Below are 19,236 nucleotides of genomic sequence, written 5' to 3'. Positions count from 1 at the left end.
TATTTGTATTATTCTGTATTTATTGTTTTATTTCAGATTAATTTACTTATCTGGTGTTTATGTGATATAACCTGACAACCAGAAGATGACGCCATAATCCATCAGCCGATCATGAGTAACAGAAACACAATTCAAATTTTGTTCAAACACTTTCATTTTTTTCCCCACAAAACCAAAAATATTTCTAAGAAAGGAAGAGGAGGAGAAAGAGGGAGAGAGAGAGAGAGAGAGAGAGAGAGAGAGAGAGAGGGGTGAGAGAAAGAGAGCTTGGCATGCTGTAGCATGCTGCGAGATAACAGGTCGGAGCACGGCGTCAGCTGCGTCAGTCTGGACCCAAACAAAGAAGGATGTTCAGCACGGGAAGAGATCAAACTCTAATAAATAAATAAAAAGAATAGTAAGCAACCTCTCCTGAATCCTGTGAGATGCAACTGATGATAGGATCACGTGGTGGAGCGACGCACGCGCAGATGTCCACACACCGCTGAACATTCTCGTGCAGTATCATAACGTGGAAAATTGTGTCTCTTCTCATTGCGATTAGGAGAATAACATCAGATAAACACGCTTTTCTTTAGGAATATCATTATTGATGTGCGTGCGCGTGTGTGTGTGCGTGCATGCTTTCTCACTCTCACGAACCCCTAGCTATCAGTAACACATAAGCAGAACGAGGCAAGAGAGTAACAGGGGGTGCAGCACTGACCCCCAAAAATCAACCAACAAAAAGTTCATAGAGAAAAATAAAAGTTAGATATCTTTTTAAAAAACAACGAAAAAAAAAAGATGAAAAAGAGTCCCAGTCTGGTCTCACTTGGTCTTCTGGGCCAGCAGAACGGGTACGGGCCCACATTGATGCTCTGGAATGTCTAGCTTGGCAGAGGTGCTCCCTGGTCCCGATGAGTTGAGATACGACAGGGTTTCTGCTCATACTGTAGCGACTCGTCCTCGTCTTCAAATAAAAAAGTTGATGAACAAAACAGCCACTCCAATGTTGAGGAGGATGACCATGGAGACCAGGACCGAGCTGTATGCCTGTGTGGGAGACAGGAGGAGCGTTGTTAAGGACACACAAGCTGGATTTATACACACTCACATTTGCACCATTTGCATCAGTTTCTATAACTGTACCACAAACACAGACTTTATTTTGATGAAATAATAATCTTCTTAACATTTATCAGGTCTCTCTACAACTTCTGACTACTTCTAATAAAACACTTCAGGAATGTGACCTTCACATTTAATACTAATGTTAATGGAAAATAAAGAAATAAACATCACCAGATCAGTTTAAAGATTTTAAACACCATAAAGTGTTAAGGAAGAAAACACTTATAGCAGGGTCTATTCGAGTTCCTGGAAATTAGGGTCTTGGTGCTTCTTTAAGGCCTTGAGACACCGCGCCGACTGTCGGGCGTCTGGCGCTGTCGGCCAGTCCTGTGTGGTCTGACGTAGTCTGGCCCCGTCCCTCGCTTACACACCAAAAAGACTGTCAGCAAAAGTGTACGTTCTGCGCACTTAAAAATTCAGAGAGAAGTGAAAACTGGAAATGCGCTGAGACTAGTCGAGAACGGTCGGTGTTGTCACACATTGAACGAAAGATAAAATAAAAATACGATAACGACACGAAAATGAATGACTGGCATTGTCAGCCCTTGGTCTTCTTGTTGTGGAAGAAAGACGTCGCAGAAAAAATTCCAGGATCTCACAGCGACAGCTCAGAGGCTTTTCCGTATGTGTTGAGATGTGTTCCAATGTTATGAAAATGTTCGCTGGATGCATGTGAAAGGACCGGATTACCATGTCAAGACTGCGCCGCTTTGATCTGCTTCATTCACATGATAATATTGGTGAGAAGTTTTCAAAAAAAGTATAGTTTCATTTATCACTGATTATCTAGTGTTTACAATAGTCACTTCCGTTTCATTGTCCTGCGCTGATTCGCTAAACCTAGCACTCAACCTATCAGATTGACCATTGAGCCAGACTCCTGACTCCAGACTAACTGCGTGCACCCGCCTCTTTTTTCGTCAGACAAGGACGGCGACTCCCGACTGGGGGATACACACCAAAGGGACTCAGGGCGCCGACCATACTGGACTGCCTGACGGCGCCAGACGCCCGATAATCTGCACGGTGTGTCAAGGCCTTAAGAGAGGCTCAGACTAAATTCGCTCCTCCTCCCCATCTAGAGGAGTCAGTTGAGGCGGCTTGGGCATCTGATAAGATGTCTCCTGGAGACCTTGTTGGTGAGGGGTTTAGGGCATGTCCCACTTGTAAGCAACTGCGAAAGAGACCCAAGACATACTATAAATCCAATCTCTCTAAGCTAGCGGGAGAGCACCTTGTTGTTCCCTGGAAAGGGCTGGACAATATAGCAGGGGAGAAGAAAGTCTTGGCTTCCCTGCTGATAATGCTTCCCCTGCGACCCGACCCCTTATAAGAAGAAGAAGATGTTGTCAAGTCAAATATTGACAGTTTGTACTGAGCTGGTTGTTCTTCTGGTGACATCACAACCGTATCATTTCGGATTTAATAATTCAGATTGAAATATAAACTGTTACAGATTAAAAAGAATTAAATCTTATACAACACAGAATATTACTAATAATGTCCAAGTAAGGTGTTTACAGGTCATAGTAAGACTACAATGTTGCATTTTCTGTTAATAATTGCCATGTCACATCTTCCTCTTCCATCAGTGCTCTGTTCTCTGGAGTTTAATCGTCAACCACAATAACGAGAACTGATGAACAGCAAGTATGTGATCTTTTGATTAAAGCATCTCCTTGTATGCTTTAGGAAAATTACACGACTGGGATAAACTATCAGAGGCAAGAATATATGTTTTAATCCGTATTTGTAAATATAATCAAGCTAAACACACCATAATGCAAGGACCTATTTAGGCTGTATCAGCAAATCTTTTGACGTTCAACTGTTTCTACAACTGATTGTGAAGACAGCTGTAGAATTGAGAAATTACGAAAAGCAAGAGGGAAGATGTGTGAAAAGTGAGGAGGACAGATGTCAGACAGAGGATGATCTGAATAACAACAGCCTCAACAGAATATCTCTGGAAAAACACTGTTTTCCAAGCGTCAAACTCTGCTCTTGACATAGGTCAAATAGCTAATGCACCTAAAGTCAGTAACTAAATCTCATGTATTTCAAAAATATATATATATATTTTATACCCGATGTCAATGCAATCATAATCTGATACGTTGATTGCACCTAAACGTATCTAGGTAAATTGAACTTCACAGCCTGATTTTAAGGTTTGATCAAGGGAGGTGTATATGTTCAAAAGATTATATAGGCATTTTATTATCATTGTTTCACCTAGATTTGTTATCTTTTAAGTACAAGTACAAGTAATTAATCATAAAAAAGACAAAATACAGATCTTCATTAGCTGATCGAAACCTTTTCAGGATAAGTTTAATACATTTTGTACAACGGCATATAACTATAGTCAAAGGGCTGTGGGATCTCAGAGCAAAAGAACAGATCATAAGTGAGATGAATACCATTAAGTGCTGCTGTGCTCATTCTCTGTGGTAAAGTCGGGTCAGAGGTTTGGCTCTGAGCTGGTAAAGAGTCAGTGTCGTACAAGATGTCACTCAGTAGATTCTTGCTGACAACTAAGGCAGGGCGGGTGGAAGACAGACTGTGAGACCACCTAACTGAACCAGGACAAGAGGATTCTGTGAGTTCAGAAAGTTTTCAGTCACTGTAGAGAGAGTTTATTCATCATTCTTTAAATATGAACAAATATATTCTGATTTTGAGTCCAGTTTGGATCATTTGTCTATTAAAGCAGAGGGTCCCCAACCTTTTTCGTACCACAGACTGTTCAAATAACACTATTCTACTCACAGACCAACATTCAGATAGAAAAAAGTAAAGATAGAATAGCTACATTTGTAAAAATCATCTCACCATAACGCTAATTTAGCAAGAGCTCTGGACCGGTTACAAGAAGATGTTTGCTTATTTGTATCTATGTATTTTTGATAGTATGCCGATGATGGTTTTCTCTATGTTAGTTTATTTATAAGTTTTGTTTATAAAGTTTGTGTTGTAGCCATTTTCACTAGTTAAGAGTCCAATGCTTGTCATATTGACCATGTGATTCTTTTTATTTTTTATTTTCCAGTCCAGTTTACTGTCCAGCCACACACCTAGGTACTCCACCACGTTGCCTCTGATGGACACTGGATGGGTCTTTGACCTGGACCTCCTAAAGTCCAAGACCAGCTCCTTGGTCTTTGAGGTGTTCATCTGCAAGTGGCTCCTCTCACTCTAGTCCACAAAGTCATGTATCAGACTTCTGTACACGTCCTCGCTGTTGTTCCTGATGCATGCAACAATGGCAGTGTCGTCAGCATACTTCTGGACGAGACTCAGCTCGGAGTTGTAGCAGCAGTCTCAAGTGTATATGGTGAAGAGGAGAGGGTTTTCCTCTGAGGTGCTCCTTCTTTTGCACACTACAGTGTCAGACCTGAGGTCGATCAGTGAGAAAGTCTGAGGTCCAGGAGACCAGACCAGGGTCCACATGCATCTGTGTCAGTTTGTCCTGGAGCAGAGTGGGCTGGATGGTGTTAAAGGCGCTAGAAAAGTCCGGGAACAGGATCCTCACTAAGCCGCTTCCTTTATTCAGGTGAGAGTAGGTCCGATGCAGGAGGTGAAGGATGGCATCTTCTACACCAACCGTGGGCCGGTATGCAAACTGCAAGGGGTCTTGCCTAACTTGTGGCCTGAGACGTTTGAGGAACACCCGCTCCAGTGTCTTCATCAGCTTTCAGCTGTGCAGTCATTGCCACCAGTCTGTAATGTTATGGTTAAGTTATGAATCGGTAGGGCAGTATTTTATACATTTTCGGGATTTAGCTGCTGTGTGGGTGGAATGACCCTGCTTTAATAACTTATTTTATTCAGGGGTTAAATAACTCTGTCAAGGATCAGCTGGCCACCCAAGATGAACCAGACAGTTTGGAGGCTCTTGTTAGCTTATCTATTAAAATTATTAACAGGCTGAGAGAACGCCGAAGGGAACTTGGCAAATATGTTTTTTCTCCTTTTTCGTCTTTTTCTGAACTTCTGAACCGCTTAACCTCAGAACAGTGTTCGCACAGGCTAACTAGGGGATTGTGCTTGTACTGTGGACAGCCGGGTCACAGACTACGCAATTGTCTTAATCATGCTAAGGTCAGTGCTTAGATGGGTCACACCATCTCTTCCCCTGACCCTTCACAGCGTATTACTCTACCTGCATTCTTGACGTTCGACATGACTTTGATTCCTGAGACTGTCCTAAAAGACTCTGGCGCTGATGAGGACTATGTTCTCCCCCTCAACATTTCCCTGGTTGAGCTTGACATTCCCTGACTTATCTGCCCTATTGGCAGCAGACCCCTGACTGACGTTACTCACCAGACTAGGCCCCTGTCCCTCACTATTTCTGGAAACCATTTTGAAGTAATCAGTTTCCTTGTAATTTCTTCTCCCTCCTCTCCTTTAGTTCTTGGTCTTCCTTGGCTCCTGTGTTCATAACCCTCACTTTGAATTCTTCTGTCTTGGGTTGGAGTTCTTCCTATCACTCACGGTGTCACGGTGCTGCCCCTGCAACCTCTCGTACTCCGCTTCCTGCGTCTTCTCCTCCTGATCTCTCCCCTGTTCCACCAAAGTATCACGATTTGGGTTAGGTTTTTAGTAAAGAAAGGGCTCTACCTCTGCCACAACACCGCCCTTATGAGTGCGCAATAGATTTGCTCCCTGGCCCTACACTACCTTCGAGTATGCTCTACAATGAATCTCGCCTAAAGAAAGGCTTTTGAGATCTACATAGGGGAGTCACTGGCAGCTGGATTGATCCGACCATACTCTTCTCCCCTTGGTGCAGGTTTTTTTGCCTATAATTTAGTCCGCATTAGAGATGGAGATGACTGGAAGACTGCATTTAAGGCTCCGACAAGCACGGTGTGCCGGGGCCCACTTACTTGCCAGGTAAAAAGGTTTGGCGGTCTACCCCGGACATCCCTCTCCAGGTGGAATCCCGCAAGCTGGCTCACAGGTTCATTGGTCCATTTGAGATCCAGAAGGTCAACCCCTCTGCCGTTCTGCTGAAGTTTCCTCCATCCCTCCGAGTCCATCCCACATTCCATGTCTCCCTCCTTAACAGGATCCTGGACGTTCGACCAGGGGTCAAGGGTACCAATACCTAGTTGACTGACCTTCTTGGCAGTAATAATAAATAGAACATCTTTATTTTCTTCGTGGCCTGGTAACAAATGTCTCAAGGACTGGCGGTTGGGGAACATTATGTTAAAGGATGCATCTAGTGTCTTTTTTTTATCCCTCTTTTTTTGTTTTGTAATTTGGGATCTTTTACATTCCACTTTCCACCTCTAGTACATGGCCATCCACTTTTCAAACTCTGGTTGGAAGTTGTTTCTAGTCTTTCAAGTCAACCCAAGTCTAGTATGAAGAATGAATGAGTGTGGAAATGTTTGTGTCTCCTGTCAACATCCGAGCTGTCCTACATGCATATCTGCTGCTCAGACCCTTGGCGGCTTTTAATTGATTATGATTAAATGCGCAGGAATTCTAAGATTGGTTTTATGTTATACTTAACATAGTCATCTGCACCTAATATACGATTTTCCTAATGTGATCAGAGCTATCTCCTGAAATACATACAGTATTTCTATAAAGGCACCATTACAAGATTAATATTTAGTAGTCAATGTCATCGTAGATCAGAATACAGTGGATTTTTTCTACTAACCATTAAAATATTTTTTATGTAATTAAAAAAGAAAGTCACTGACATATAATGGTCAACACTTTCATTTGCATCATTGTTATACGAATATGGAGTTACTTTACTGTAGGAACTTGAAATAATTATCATTGCGTACAGGCATTTCACGTTAATGACAACGTTTTTTTAATTGTAATGAAAAAATTAGTTCAAAGGTTAGTAAAAATTCAACTAGATTCTGAGACATTTTTATCCAGGCTTTTCCTTGATTTTCTGAGAATCTTATGTTTGTCTCTGTGTTGTCTTGACCTTTTAAGTATTTATGTTATTGTGTATTTTTTGATTGTTTAAGCGCTTTGTGACCCTGGTTTTAAAAAGCTCTCTATAAATACTAATTACTTACTTACTTACTTACTATTACCGTGACAACTATCCCTGTAAATCTGGCGAGATTTTACTGTAGGAATTTTAAATAAATGAACATTACGTACAGTCATTACATGTTAATGACTTAAACACAGCATCTCTGTAGCTTTACACACACTAACCCTACATCTCTGTCAGTCACACTGGCATTGCTGCCAGTGAAGCGAGGCATAAGCTGTTCCCTAGCAACAGAGATCCTCTTGACCAATCAGCCAGCAGCGAGGAGGAAGAGGCTGGGTTTTAATTTGATGTTACTATGGGGAAGGAAGAGTGTGTGTTTGTGTGTGTGTGTGTGTGTGTGTGTGTGTGTGTGTGTGTGTGTGTGTGTGTGTGTGTGTGTGTGTGTGTGTGTGTGTGTGTGTGTGTGTGTGTGTGTGTGTGTGTGTGTGTGTGTGTGTGTGTGTGTGTGTGTGTGTGTGTGTGTGTGTGTGCGTGTGTGTGTCTGTGTGTGTGCGTGGGAGCAAGCGTTCAAGAACTCTTCTCTGGATCCAACGGTTCAGTTCTGATTCTCCACTGGCTCTCATTTATTTATGCTGGAAATATTATCCAGGATAAGCGTATTCGACCACGACGCCAAAATGTGGCAAAAATATATTTCAACAGCTATAATCCCTGTGGTTCGCATTTCACAAGGTTAAACTTTGTGGCTCCCCTGTTGAATACTGTTCGAATGTCTGGGATATGATTGTGGTGCACTCTTTCAACAGCCAGAAAAAAAACAGGTAAATCAATCTGTGACAACGACATGACGAATTTCAGAAGTATGGAAGACAATAGAGCCCCAGACTGAAACTGTGTGATTCATCAATGTTAAGCTGAAATGAGTGTTTCAAAATCAATAATCCCACATCCAACCACATGTCAACAATAGCAAACAAGAGTTGAGGTAATCAGACTTTAGAATCTCGGTCAATAAGGTCAAAAATCATAAATTTGAACTGACTGAATCACAGAAACAAATTGTTACCAAAAAAAGATCTAAAGAAATGTACTGTCAAAAATTGGAAAAAATCTGAATAGCTACAAAAAACATTGAACAAGACACATCAGAAAAGCAACTTTATAAACTTTTAAACAAATGTAAAAATGTTCTGACATTAGTGTTTTCCTATTCCCAGGGGATTTAAAAATATACCTTGAGACCCTGAGATCTTGAGACAAAGATAATTGCATGTGTATTCATATTTTATCAAAACATATGTATAATTAGTTTTTATTTAAACTTGACTCGTGTCTGTTTCAATCATTCTGTATTTGATTCTTGGAGTGTACTGACAGAGTGATAGCATGTGGGGGGCTTTGAAGAAGTAAACACAACAGTGACTAGTCACACAAATTTGCAAGCATGTAATGGAATAAATCATTTTCAAATAAATATTTTTTTTTCATTATTTACCATTACTGTTTTTATGTATTTTAAATGTATATACATTTTTATCGATTTGAATTATGAAAACAGATCAAATAAACTACGCATTAATTTATTTAACACATTTTTAGCATTCTAGAGATCATAACAATGTGTAGAGACTTTAAAAGATTCAGTTTTCCTATGACAATTGTTGAAGATCAGTAAATTGAAGAATTAAAGCGATGCAAGGCAATATCTATACTTTTTATGGTCATATAATATAATAGTTGTTTTATTTTGTGTTATATTATATTATAATATATATCCATCCTACATTATCCCTCCTTGACCATGCTGAGGATCGTTATCTATTTGATTTATAGAAATATATGAGAATATGATCTCAGAATTTTGGGATTTCGGGATAATGAGATATATATTTTTCTTTCCCTATGTGGCTACATATAATTCTGAGAAACCTTTTGGTGTATGAGTATTTTTTAGCTTTTATGGTAATTCCACTAGCAATCTATTTGAAGTACAGTATGTTTACCAAAATAAAAAAAAGGTGTGCTGACCATTAGTTGGAAGGATGGATCATAATTATCTCCCTCCCCATAAATTCCTCACACCTGCTACTTAATCCAGCTCTTCCAAGGGTAATCTCAATCAGATGCCCGATCCAGCTCAACTCAGTCTGTGTATACACTGACAATGGCAATAAGAATAATAATAATCATAATTGTGGTTTTCATCAGTCTTTTTACCAGCACAGATTGGTGCAGAATCCGCATAACAGCTGACGCTGCCCCCAATCTGCCTGTTGATTTCACACTCTATTCCTTCCTCGGTCATGAACAAGACTCAAAGATACTCCTGAACTTGGAGCAGGATCTTTGCTGCCTCACACTCCAACATGAGCTGAAGGTCATGGCCGGGTGAAGCTAACAGGACCACATCACCTACAAAAATCAGTGACCTGATCCTAATACCATCAAACTGGACCCCTTCCCGCTCTGGCTGGAGAAAACAAAAAATCTTTTGGCGCAATCACAAATTCACCGGACTTCAGCAACTCATTTTGTTCCATCAGTAGTAAATGGAATAGATAAGAAATAATTGAAAAAGAGTTTAAATTAAATATTTATAGATCTGAATGTTTCATCATCTTCTCTCAACATCTTGCTGGTAAGGAAAAATGTAAATTTTCACTTTTTCTCATGACAAATCCTAATAACTTAACCCCCCACTTTAACACTCACCGAGCTTCTTCCACCCTTGATGAGGTCCTGCCGTTCCTGGGTGATGGGGGATGACCTGAGCGGAGGGGAGAGGGTGAGGTCCCGCCGAATCGGCCGGGACTCCAACTTCTCCCTCGCTGCTGCGCTCTCCGCCTTATCTAAGTCTTTGCTCTCTTTGGCTTCTCGGTTCTTGTGCCGCGGCCTTTGTGAGATGTGCAAGCTACCTTCACCACGTTTGTCCTCATCGTGCCGGTGGCTTGAGTCTCTGGGCTGTAATGGCTTCATCTCCATCTCATAGGTGCTCATCTTCTCCTCATCATACTCCAGCCCCCCTCTGCCGTGAGCCCCCCTGTGCCCTGTAGTCCAGGAGGCGGAGGAGGGCGTCTCTTTCCACCTGTCTTCCTTCCTCTGTCTATGATTTGGAAAGCAGTGTTCACGCGACTTGGATGAGCAGTGATTGTGTCCGTTTGTCCTGTTTTGCGGTTGTCCGCCCACCTGCACTCCAGACTTAGAAGACGCCCCCCTCCTCTTGTCCTCGTTTAGGGTCTTGGCTCTGGGGTTTTCCGTCTTCCCTCCCTCACCTACACCCACATTCTCCTCTCTACCCTTCTCCTTGTCACCGTGGTCCATAGCTCTCTGCCGGTGAAAGCGGGAACTCTTGCTGCGCTGGGACAGCCTGGCAGGTGCTGGTGGCGTGTGGGGTGGAGAGGAAGAAGGCAGGCTTAGGTCCGGTGAAGCGATGGATAGGTCGTCTGAGCTCTTTACATAGAAATCTGGACTGTCTGCTGAACCGGCGGTGCTGGACAGTCCTTCTCCCTCCACCTCGCTAGACACCTGGCGTTTGGGTCTCTGCATCTCCATCCCTAAGAGAGACAGAGACCAGTTACAGATGTCAGTCCAGACGACCCATGAAGGAACCCAATTTTAATACACACTAATCTTACATCTCAGAATGTTTTTTTTTTTCTTTTAAGAAGAACATTTGTTTTGTGAAATTCAGTTTGTAAATGAAAATGTGTATGTGCTGTTGTTTTGTGTTTTTTACCTGCAGTGCTTCCCATGTGAGAATAATAACAGCAAAAAACGACAGGAAGATGAAAACTGACAACAAATTTGTGTGTGCATGTTTGTTACGTGCTGTTGTCATCAGAGCTCAAGTAGGAAGATCTTTAAATGGAAACAAAAAGGTGTGTGTGTGAGGCCCTGCAGCATCCCTAGAACTGATTGTAGACATGATGTCTCTCCGTTGAGCACCTCTTTGTAGGAGGCATCTGAGCAGAAGAATGTATGGGCTTTACCACTTTAAGTGATGACCCTATGACCTAACTGAATAAGTTGAATACAATAGACTAGGGTTGGTACAAGAACTGACGCTTTCTACTTACTACTACTACTACTTATTACTTTGCAATATGTTGGCTGATTCAGGTATATACACTGTTCTGATCCTCTTGGATCTGTCCTCAGCCTTTGACACAGTTCATCAGCAGATCCTGCTGAGAAGACTGAAGGATGACGTGGGACTGTCTGGGTCTGTGTTACAGTGGTTCTCATCATACCTTTCTGGGCACATTTTCACTGTATCTGCCAATCAAGTGAGGTCTGTTTGCTCCTTTGCTTTGGAACAACCTTCCACTGCGTTTGATAGAGTCTACGGACTCCTTCAAGAAGCATCTAAGGACATTCTGTGCAGGCTTATGTGTCTTGGCCTTTTATAGTATACATTTTAACTGTGTAATTTGATTGTAAATCGCTTTGTGACCCTGCTCTAGAAAGGCACTTTACAAATAACCAATACTTTACTTACTTACTTTGCTTACTTCGGTTCCAATTCGGTACCAGCAAGCGAAACATATAACGATACCAGCTTTTGTCAGGGGCAGTTTACGCATTTGCTCGCTGTACGCAATATGAGCACTCTGTGAATGTCAAAGAAGAACCTCTGCCAAACAATGACTTCTGATATTTCGAGTGAAAAAAACAAGACACCTCGTCTTATTGATAAAACTGACAGTTCGAGTCAAATTTGGAAATACTTAAGAAATAGTATTTACCCTAAAAACTGTAAACTTGTCGCTGAAGTTTGGGAACTAACGGAGGAAACACTATAAATGAACAATCGCCAGACATGCTGACTTGTTTAAAGAGTTCAAGGCGAGTGACTTTCAGTTCAATATAACTTATGTCATGTTTAACTAACAATAAACAACAAGTTCAAGTTATTTTATTGTCAAATATACATGTTTCAAGACTTACAGCATAGATGAAATTGTGGTCCTCTCAGACCCACGATGCAAAACATGAAGTAGACAGTTGAAAGAACATTCAAAAAGACATTTAAAAAAAAATACAAATACAAATACATAATCAACAAAATGAAATAAATAATCAATAATACTTAAATAATTAACGAATAAACAGAATATCAACAAAAAACAAAGTTTAAGCACAGGTAGTGCAAGCGGAGGTGAGAGTGATGGTAGAGCAGGGATGGAGTTGAGTCTCCTGACAGCCTGGTGGAAGAAGCTGTCCTTTAACCTGCTGGTTCTGGCCTGAAGAATGCGCAGTCTCCTCCCTGACTTCAGCAGGCTGAAGAGGCTGTGGGATGGGGTCACCAGTAATCCTGATGGCCTTCCTGGTGATGCTCGAAGCACTTCATGAGGATGAGAGTGAGTGCGATCGGACGGTAGTCATTGCAGCTGGATGGGGACGACTTCTTCTGGACTGGGATGATGGTGGTGGCTTTGAGGCGTGTGGGGACAACAGTTTGTCTCAGTGAGGAGTTGAAGAGAACGGCCGGCAGTCTCCTTCACAACTGATCAGGCCGATTACAAATGTATATAATACACAGGTAAACAGACTCGCAGAGATTTTGCAACCCCACCACCCGGGTAGCCCCCGAAAGACCGACCACCCCGGCCATGGACCGCCCCGCAGCCAGGGCGGCAAACGGCCCCAACCCGGCACACGCGAAGAGTCAAAGCCACAACTGCAGTGGGCATCCATCCCAAGACCCACCGACGCCACCCCCATCATGGACAAGGCAGAAGGCCACCCAGGCCAGAGGGCCATCCAGAACAACTAGCAAGCCCCATCCCCAACAGTCCACGTGCTGCCCCCAGCCGGCCAGCCCACCAGCCCCCCTGTCTAAAGTTAACAATATTGTTTGTGTTTTCCTCAGTAGGTGGGGGCTGAGAAGTGTCTCCCAAAATACAAATCTTTGGACAGCATGTAACCGGGAAGTTCAGAAATGATATGTTAGTTGTTACATTAAGCCAAAATAACTTGACTGTTGTGCATGTCCACAGTGAGTGGAAGTAAGAGTCTTTTGTGTCCAGGGAGCAGCTGGTACATGTGTCTGATTCAATAAGGCTCATTTGGTGTAGTCTTGAAGCAGTATAGTGAGTTCTATGAATAACTTCATAAATGTTTGTTTATATTCTTAATGAAAATATTGTAACATATGTAAATCCAAAAGTCAGAGTTGGTGGTCATGGAGAGTTCTTCTTCATCCCATTTTGAGGTTGGAATGCACATAGAGGTGTCCGCCTGGTTCAGTACCGAATATATTTAGATTATTATCTTGTTTGTACTGGGGATGTTTAGTATTGTTTTCACTGGAATGGAATCTTCTGACGATACATTTTTTCTAATTATTGGTAAAACTGTAGAATGCAATTGCATTAAAAAGTGTGAATTTGTCATATTAAATGTATCTCCAAGGTCAGAGAAGACTATGAGCAAGTATTCCTGTACAATATGGTGCAGGTGTGTAACACCCTTTTCCTTTCAGCTGCTGAAGTTAATCCATTTTTTGTAATATAGTGGGATTTGGGTTCAGCCAGATGGGTGAGCGTTTTTTGTGAGTTTGTGATTTTTAAGGTTCTCCACCAAGTCTTTAAGGTTGTATTTATAGTCAGAGTTTTAAAACATTGGTGATTTTTAATAGTTTGAGTGATAAATTGAAGATCTGATAGCAGTAGTTTGTTACAATGAGCTTGTTCTGTGTCAAGCCAGGAAGAATCAGACTTTGGCCACTGGCTCAGATATTTTAGCTGGTAGGATAGATTATAAAGTTCAGAATTTGTAGCTTCAAGTCTACCTTGTGTCTTTGGTTTTTGCAATGTAGTTGATTTTATTCTTGGAGTTTTATTTTTCTAATAGAATTTGTTAGCTGCAGAGTTTAAAGATTTGAACCAAGAACAGTTTGGAGTGATGGGAATCATTGTGAATAGATAATTGATTTTTGGCAGAATTGACATTTTGACTGTTTCTATTCTTTCTATAAGTGATAAAAGTAATTTTGTCAAGCGATTTAGGTCATCCTGTATCCTTTGAAGTAGTGGAGAGAAATTCAAGGAGAACAATTCTAATAGATTAGGGGAGATGTAGATTCCTAAATATTTAATATCTACTGTTATACGGTGTGGAGAAACTAACGTTGACAGACATTGTTTGGCCTTTACAGGTGGCAAAATAGTTGATTTTGACCAGTTGACAGTGTAGCCTGAGATACTAGAAAATGTTTGGATGTTGTTAAAACATTCTTTAAGAGATGACTCTGGCTTCCTAAGGAAGATCAGCACATCATCTGCATAAAGGATTATTTTGTGTTCCCTAGTTGGTGTTGGGATACCTTTAAATCTTCTATTTTCCCTGATTGATGCTGCAAGGGGTTCAATGAAAAGAGCAAAGAGAGACGGTGACAGAGGACACCCCTGCCTAGTGCAATTGTTTAATCTAAAGTTTTTTTTAATTATCCCATTGGTTGTGACTGTGGCCATTGGAGAAGTGTAAAGTGCTCTAATCCATCCTATAAATGATTACCCAAAACCAGATGTTGATAACGTTGAGAACAAGAATTTCCAATTAACTTTGTCAAAGGCCTTTCTTTGCATATAGCGATAATACTAAGTCATCTGAATTACTTTGATTTGAGATTTGTAGTAGATTGAATAGTTTTCTTGTGTTTTGAGAGGACTGTCGTCTACCTTTGATGAAGCCGGTTTGATCTGGATGTATTAGAGTTGACCCTTTACTAAAGATCTTGATGTCTGCGTTGATCAGTGAAAGGGGGAGGTAGTTAGCTGGGTTGGAAGAGTCTTTATCAGGTTTTAAGAGTAGCGTCATCATAGCAGTGTTCATTGATCAAGGAATCCTAGTTGTTGATGTGATTTCTGTTACCATTCGAATGAAAAGGTTTGAGATAGGGATGAGACACAAATTCTATTGAAGCTCAGCTTGTTCAACCGCTTTGTGACCCTGGTCTAGAAAGGCGCTTTACAAATAACTATTACTTACCAACTTATTCTAAAACATGACATCACTTGACAAAAGTTCGAGAGCAGGTTTTAACACATTAGCTGACTGAGCTAAACATACGTTGTAGGTGGTAATTTAACAAACGGTGTTATAGAGAAGGATCTGACCGTCAGACTAAAACATAGTTCCTGCTTAAATCTTTTGAGATCAGACTCTGATTGATCATGAGATGTAGTGTAAGCTTTTTAAACTCCAGATGTTAAAACAAAGTTGTCATGAAAATTCCTAAACTGATGCGGCAGTGTTTCGATGTTTGCGCCTGAACGTTTATGCCAATTGGCTGAAAGTACTATCAATTAGTTCGGTACTCGTTTGGTTTTGTGTGGTGGCACTGTTAGACCTGCATTTATGTTGAATTTGCAAGGCTTCAATTTTTTTTATATTGATATACTTCCATAGTAGAGTTGGGACGAGAGGTTGTGGGAAAGGGGAGGTGGAGACACGATTAAGACAAGGGCCAGAGGCCTGAAAACAAATGTGAACTTTAACTATAAATGGGCCGCCCAATTTGGTGAATAGATGTTTGCTAGCACTTCTCATAGATCTGCCCCACAATAATTATGAATTTGGCAGAAGAATCATAAATTGTTTTTGAATGGGCCGGGGATAGATTCATAAAAAAAAATGCAGACCCCACTTGATCATTGATAATTGAAAGAGGACATATACACTTGGCCTGTGCAACGCTTGTTTTAAAGAAGCAACCTAATTATTTTTTAAGGGAGTTTTCTGCAAGAAGATAATGTAAAACTTTACTTTTACTTTCAGATCACCTCCAATGATTGAAGAGCTAATCTGTACCATGAAAAAGAAAGGACAGTTATACTTCCCAGATTTGGCAGACCTTATTTTATTGGCTGAGACATTGAAACTGCTCCAAGAAGGATATGATGAGAACCACTGTAACACAGACCCTGACAGACCAATTTGCTCGCTAAGTCAGCTCTTCTTTACTCTACCAACAGCATCTTGTTTCCTTTAGAAGGTCCTGGAAGATTAAGATCATTTTTCCATCGTGCAGCAATGAAGAATCTGTTCTCTTTTCTGGTTGTAAGTTGCTATATATATGTGTTGACTCAAATAGTAAAGTCCATATGAAGTGTGAGTTTTGGGGCATATATGTATGAATAAAAAAGTTAGCTCTTCCACAATACTTCTTAAATCATACAGCTCCCTAACACTCAATCACCAACCAAAACTGATAATAGCAAAACCAAAACACATTAATAGTGCTAATAAAGTGTTTTCAAAATTTAGACAGGAACAGGTAGATAGAACATGTGGTTGGATTGGACGATGTATAATGCTTCCTCTTCTTTTACTTTCGGCTGCTCCCTTTAGGGTTCGCCAAAGCGAATCAACCTCCTTAATCTTTTCCACAATCTCCACTGCGCTGGACTGTTGACCCTAAATACTTAAAATCCTCCACCTTCTTTATCTCTTGGGTTCCTCTCATTCACACGCATATTTTCTGTCTTGCTGTGGCTAACCTTCATTCCTCTCCTTTATAGAGCATATCTCCACATCTCGAGGTTTCCTCCACCTGGTCTTTGCTCTCACCACAGATCACAATGTCATCTGCAAACATCCTTATCATTAAGATTTCTGTCCAACCTCATCTGTCAGTCTGTCAAACAAGCAAACAAGAAGAGACTCAGAGCCAAACCCTTATGTAGTCCCACCGGGGGCGGACTGACGTACGGGGATACCAGGGATTTCCCTAATGGGCAGGTGGGCTGTTGGGCTGGTCCATGAGAAAGGAAAAATAAATTAAGATAAGAAGTCTATCGCAACGGTCTAGATCGTTATGGTCCACTTAAAGGGCTGGGTTTGGTGGATATTATTGTAATGGCCTGTACCTGTGTTTACTTGTCACTGTCTATGCTAACAGCCAATCAAATGTAACCCACGGGTGTAAGTCCCACCCATTTCTTAGCCTGTTTCAGCGACACATGTCAATCACACTGCTAGAAAGGAAGCTTTGATTGGAGAATTGAGAGCTAACATAGTCCGGGACGATGGAACATACAAACAAGCACAAAAACTCAAATGTGTTGCTGACAAGCTCAGGGATAAACAAATAAATCCATCGAGGAACTTGCAACAACAAGTCGGAAAAATATCGGTGGTCGTTTGGTTTTAACAGAACTAACAGCAGCAGGAACAGAAGCAAATATAATGATGATAAGTTATTTTTTTAACCTTCTCGAAGCTTAGGTTAAAATGCTCTTTTGGCTAACATTGGTTAATGCTCTGAAATGCATTAGCTATCTCGCTGTATCTATTAGTTAGCCTCAGCATTTACTGACTGGATGTTACTTTTAGTGTCAAATCGTCTGGTTAAATTCGTACAAATACAATTTTTATTTACTAGCATTCGTTATTGTGTTTGTGAGACACGTCTATTGCCGCTCGAATTGATTTTTTAAATGAATTGTTTAAAAACACTTATAATATATGCATGAAACTTGAGAGGCTCATACACTTTTATAAATGTTCAGTTTATGTGTCTTTATATGGCGATTCCTACATTGGGTCAGACAGATCAGAGGATGTATTTTCTATTCATAATGCATGACATTATCTTGATCTTTTTTTAAATTGTGATACATTTTGAAGCCACAATAGAACTTGTAGGACTTGTAGAACCAACCAAGATCATCTGAGACTCAAAAGAAGTGAATTCCTGTGTCTGAATCACTTTGCAAGAATAACTCTAACTCTTTCTATAAACTGTAGCAAGACCGCTTCCGCAAGGAAGGAATTCCTTGCTTTCTTCCCTACCTGCTCAACTGTGAAATGAGCGGCCATCGGACTACAACTAAGCATTGACATTTGTTTTTTAGGGGTAGACGAAAGTGAAGGACTAAGAGAAAGAGGTATATTGTGGAAACATTTTTAATCTCTACCAAGACAGATAGATAATGAAGGGGGTGCCTTAGAAGTGGGAATTGGGGCCATTCTCTCCCAGCAGTCAACACTTGACAACAGGTTTCTCCCATGTGCTTTCCTTTCCCAGAAGCTTCCTTCTGCTGAAAGAAATTGCGATGTTGGAAATGGAACTCTTGGAGATCAATGTGGCGATGGAAAAATTCCCTGATGCTTCCATTTCTGGTTTGGAGAGACCAGGAGAACCTTGAGTATATCTAATCGGCCAAGAGACTTAATCCTCCTCAAGTGTGGGTTAGTAGTGTTCATTAATTGATTAAACTATTATCTGTCCTTTTGGCCTGGCTCAGAAAATGTAAAATCAGATGCTTTGTCCCGCCTGCCTGAACCTGTTCCTGTAGAAAACTTTCCCACCTACATTCTGCCACCAATCTGTGCTGTAACCTGGTCAATTGAAAACAAAATCAGGCAGTGTTCTGTTTTGAAGTTAATACCTAATAAAGTTCTCCTCCGTCTGAGGTGTCACAGAACAATTTTACAAGAACGGAGCTCATGTCGTAATGATGGGCTTCCCTCCTCCTGCAGCAGCTAAGAACGCACTGCTTCTTTCTGTATACTTTCCCCTTGGAGGTGTAGAATGCTGGGATTGATGACGTTGCATGAAAAGCCTTGATGTTTCACCAATCACAGAAGAGTTGGCATGGTTATGGTAAACAAGATTTTAGCTTGAGAAAAAACAAGCACATTTTCTAATGTAAATATCTTTATGGAAAAAAAAACACTATTGTACAAAGAAACAAATGCAGAGGATTGCAATAGAGGTCTAAGAGCAATTATTTTTGTTGTGTTTTAATCATCCAGCAGCAACTCTGTCTAAAGCTGTGGAGTAGCCTTATTGAGTACTGCTGTTCTGTCAAATCACAGCCCTCTTTCGCCCAAATGTACTGACTTTGTGAAGAATTCGCATCAGGTTACCACCAAACGGACTTTCTTGGTGATTCATGCAACCACCTGTGCTCCACATATCCAATGAAAATCCAAGACAAAGACAAAAGCATCTACCTCTGTTCCTCCGACCTGGTAGCTGCAGGACATCTCCTCATTAATAGAGCATATTTTATTTTCTATCCTTATCACCATCTTAATAAACCATATAATAATTATCATCTTCCTGCACTCATCATCCTACTCCATCATCCATCCATCTTCTAATAAGTAAGACGCTGAACACTTAA

At 40.9% G+C, this 19,236-nt stretch overlaps 2 protein-coding genes across 2 annotated transcripts in view; one reads left to right on the top strand and one right to left on the bottom strand.

Annotated features, from left to right (window-relative positions):
* LOC148072689 (microtubule-associated protein 1 light chain 3 beta) overlaps window positions 1–19,236 on the top strand; it is a 58,561-nt gene that overhangs the window by 32,982 nt on the left and 6,343 nt on the right. The gene's annotated exons all lie outside the window — the stretch shown is intronic.
* The window catches only part of jph3b (junctophilin 3b), a 49,304-nt gene continuing 30,311 nt past the window's right edge, over window positions 244–19,236 (bottom strand). Inside the window, exons 5-6 of the mRNA XM_087796713.1 lie at window positions 9,812–10,653; window positions 244–1,035 (exon numbers count right to left, since the gene is read on the bottom strand). Of these exons, the coding sequence (XP_087652839.1) occupies window positions 955–1,035; window positions 9,812–10,653 (923 nt within the window). The 3' untranslated portion in view covers window positions 244–954. The remainder of the gene's footprint in view (window positions 1,036–9,811; window positions 10,654–19,236) is intronic.

The sequence above is a fragment of the Callionymus lyra genome, chromosome 8 (genome assembly GCF_982586985.1).
Source record: "Callionymus lyra chromosome 8, fCalLyr1.hap1.1, whole genome shotgun sequence".
In the NCBI taxonomy this organism is placed as follows: domain Eukaryota; kingdom Metazoa; phylum Chordata; class Actinopteri; order Syngnathiformes; family Callionymidae; genus Callionymus; species Callionymus lyra.
Note: the sequence above shows the minus strand (reverse complement) of the source record. Positions and strands in the feature narration are given on the sequence as shown.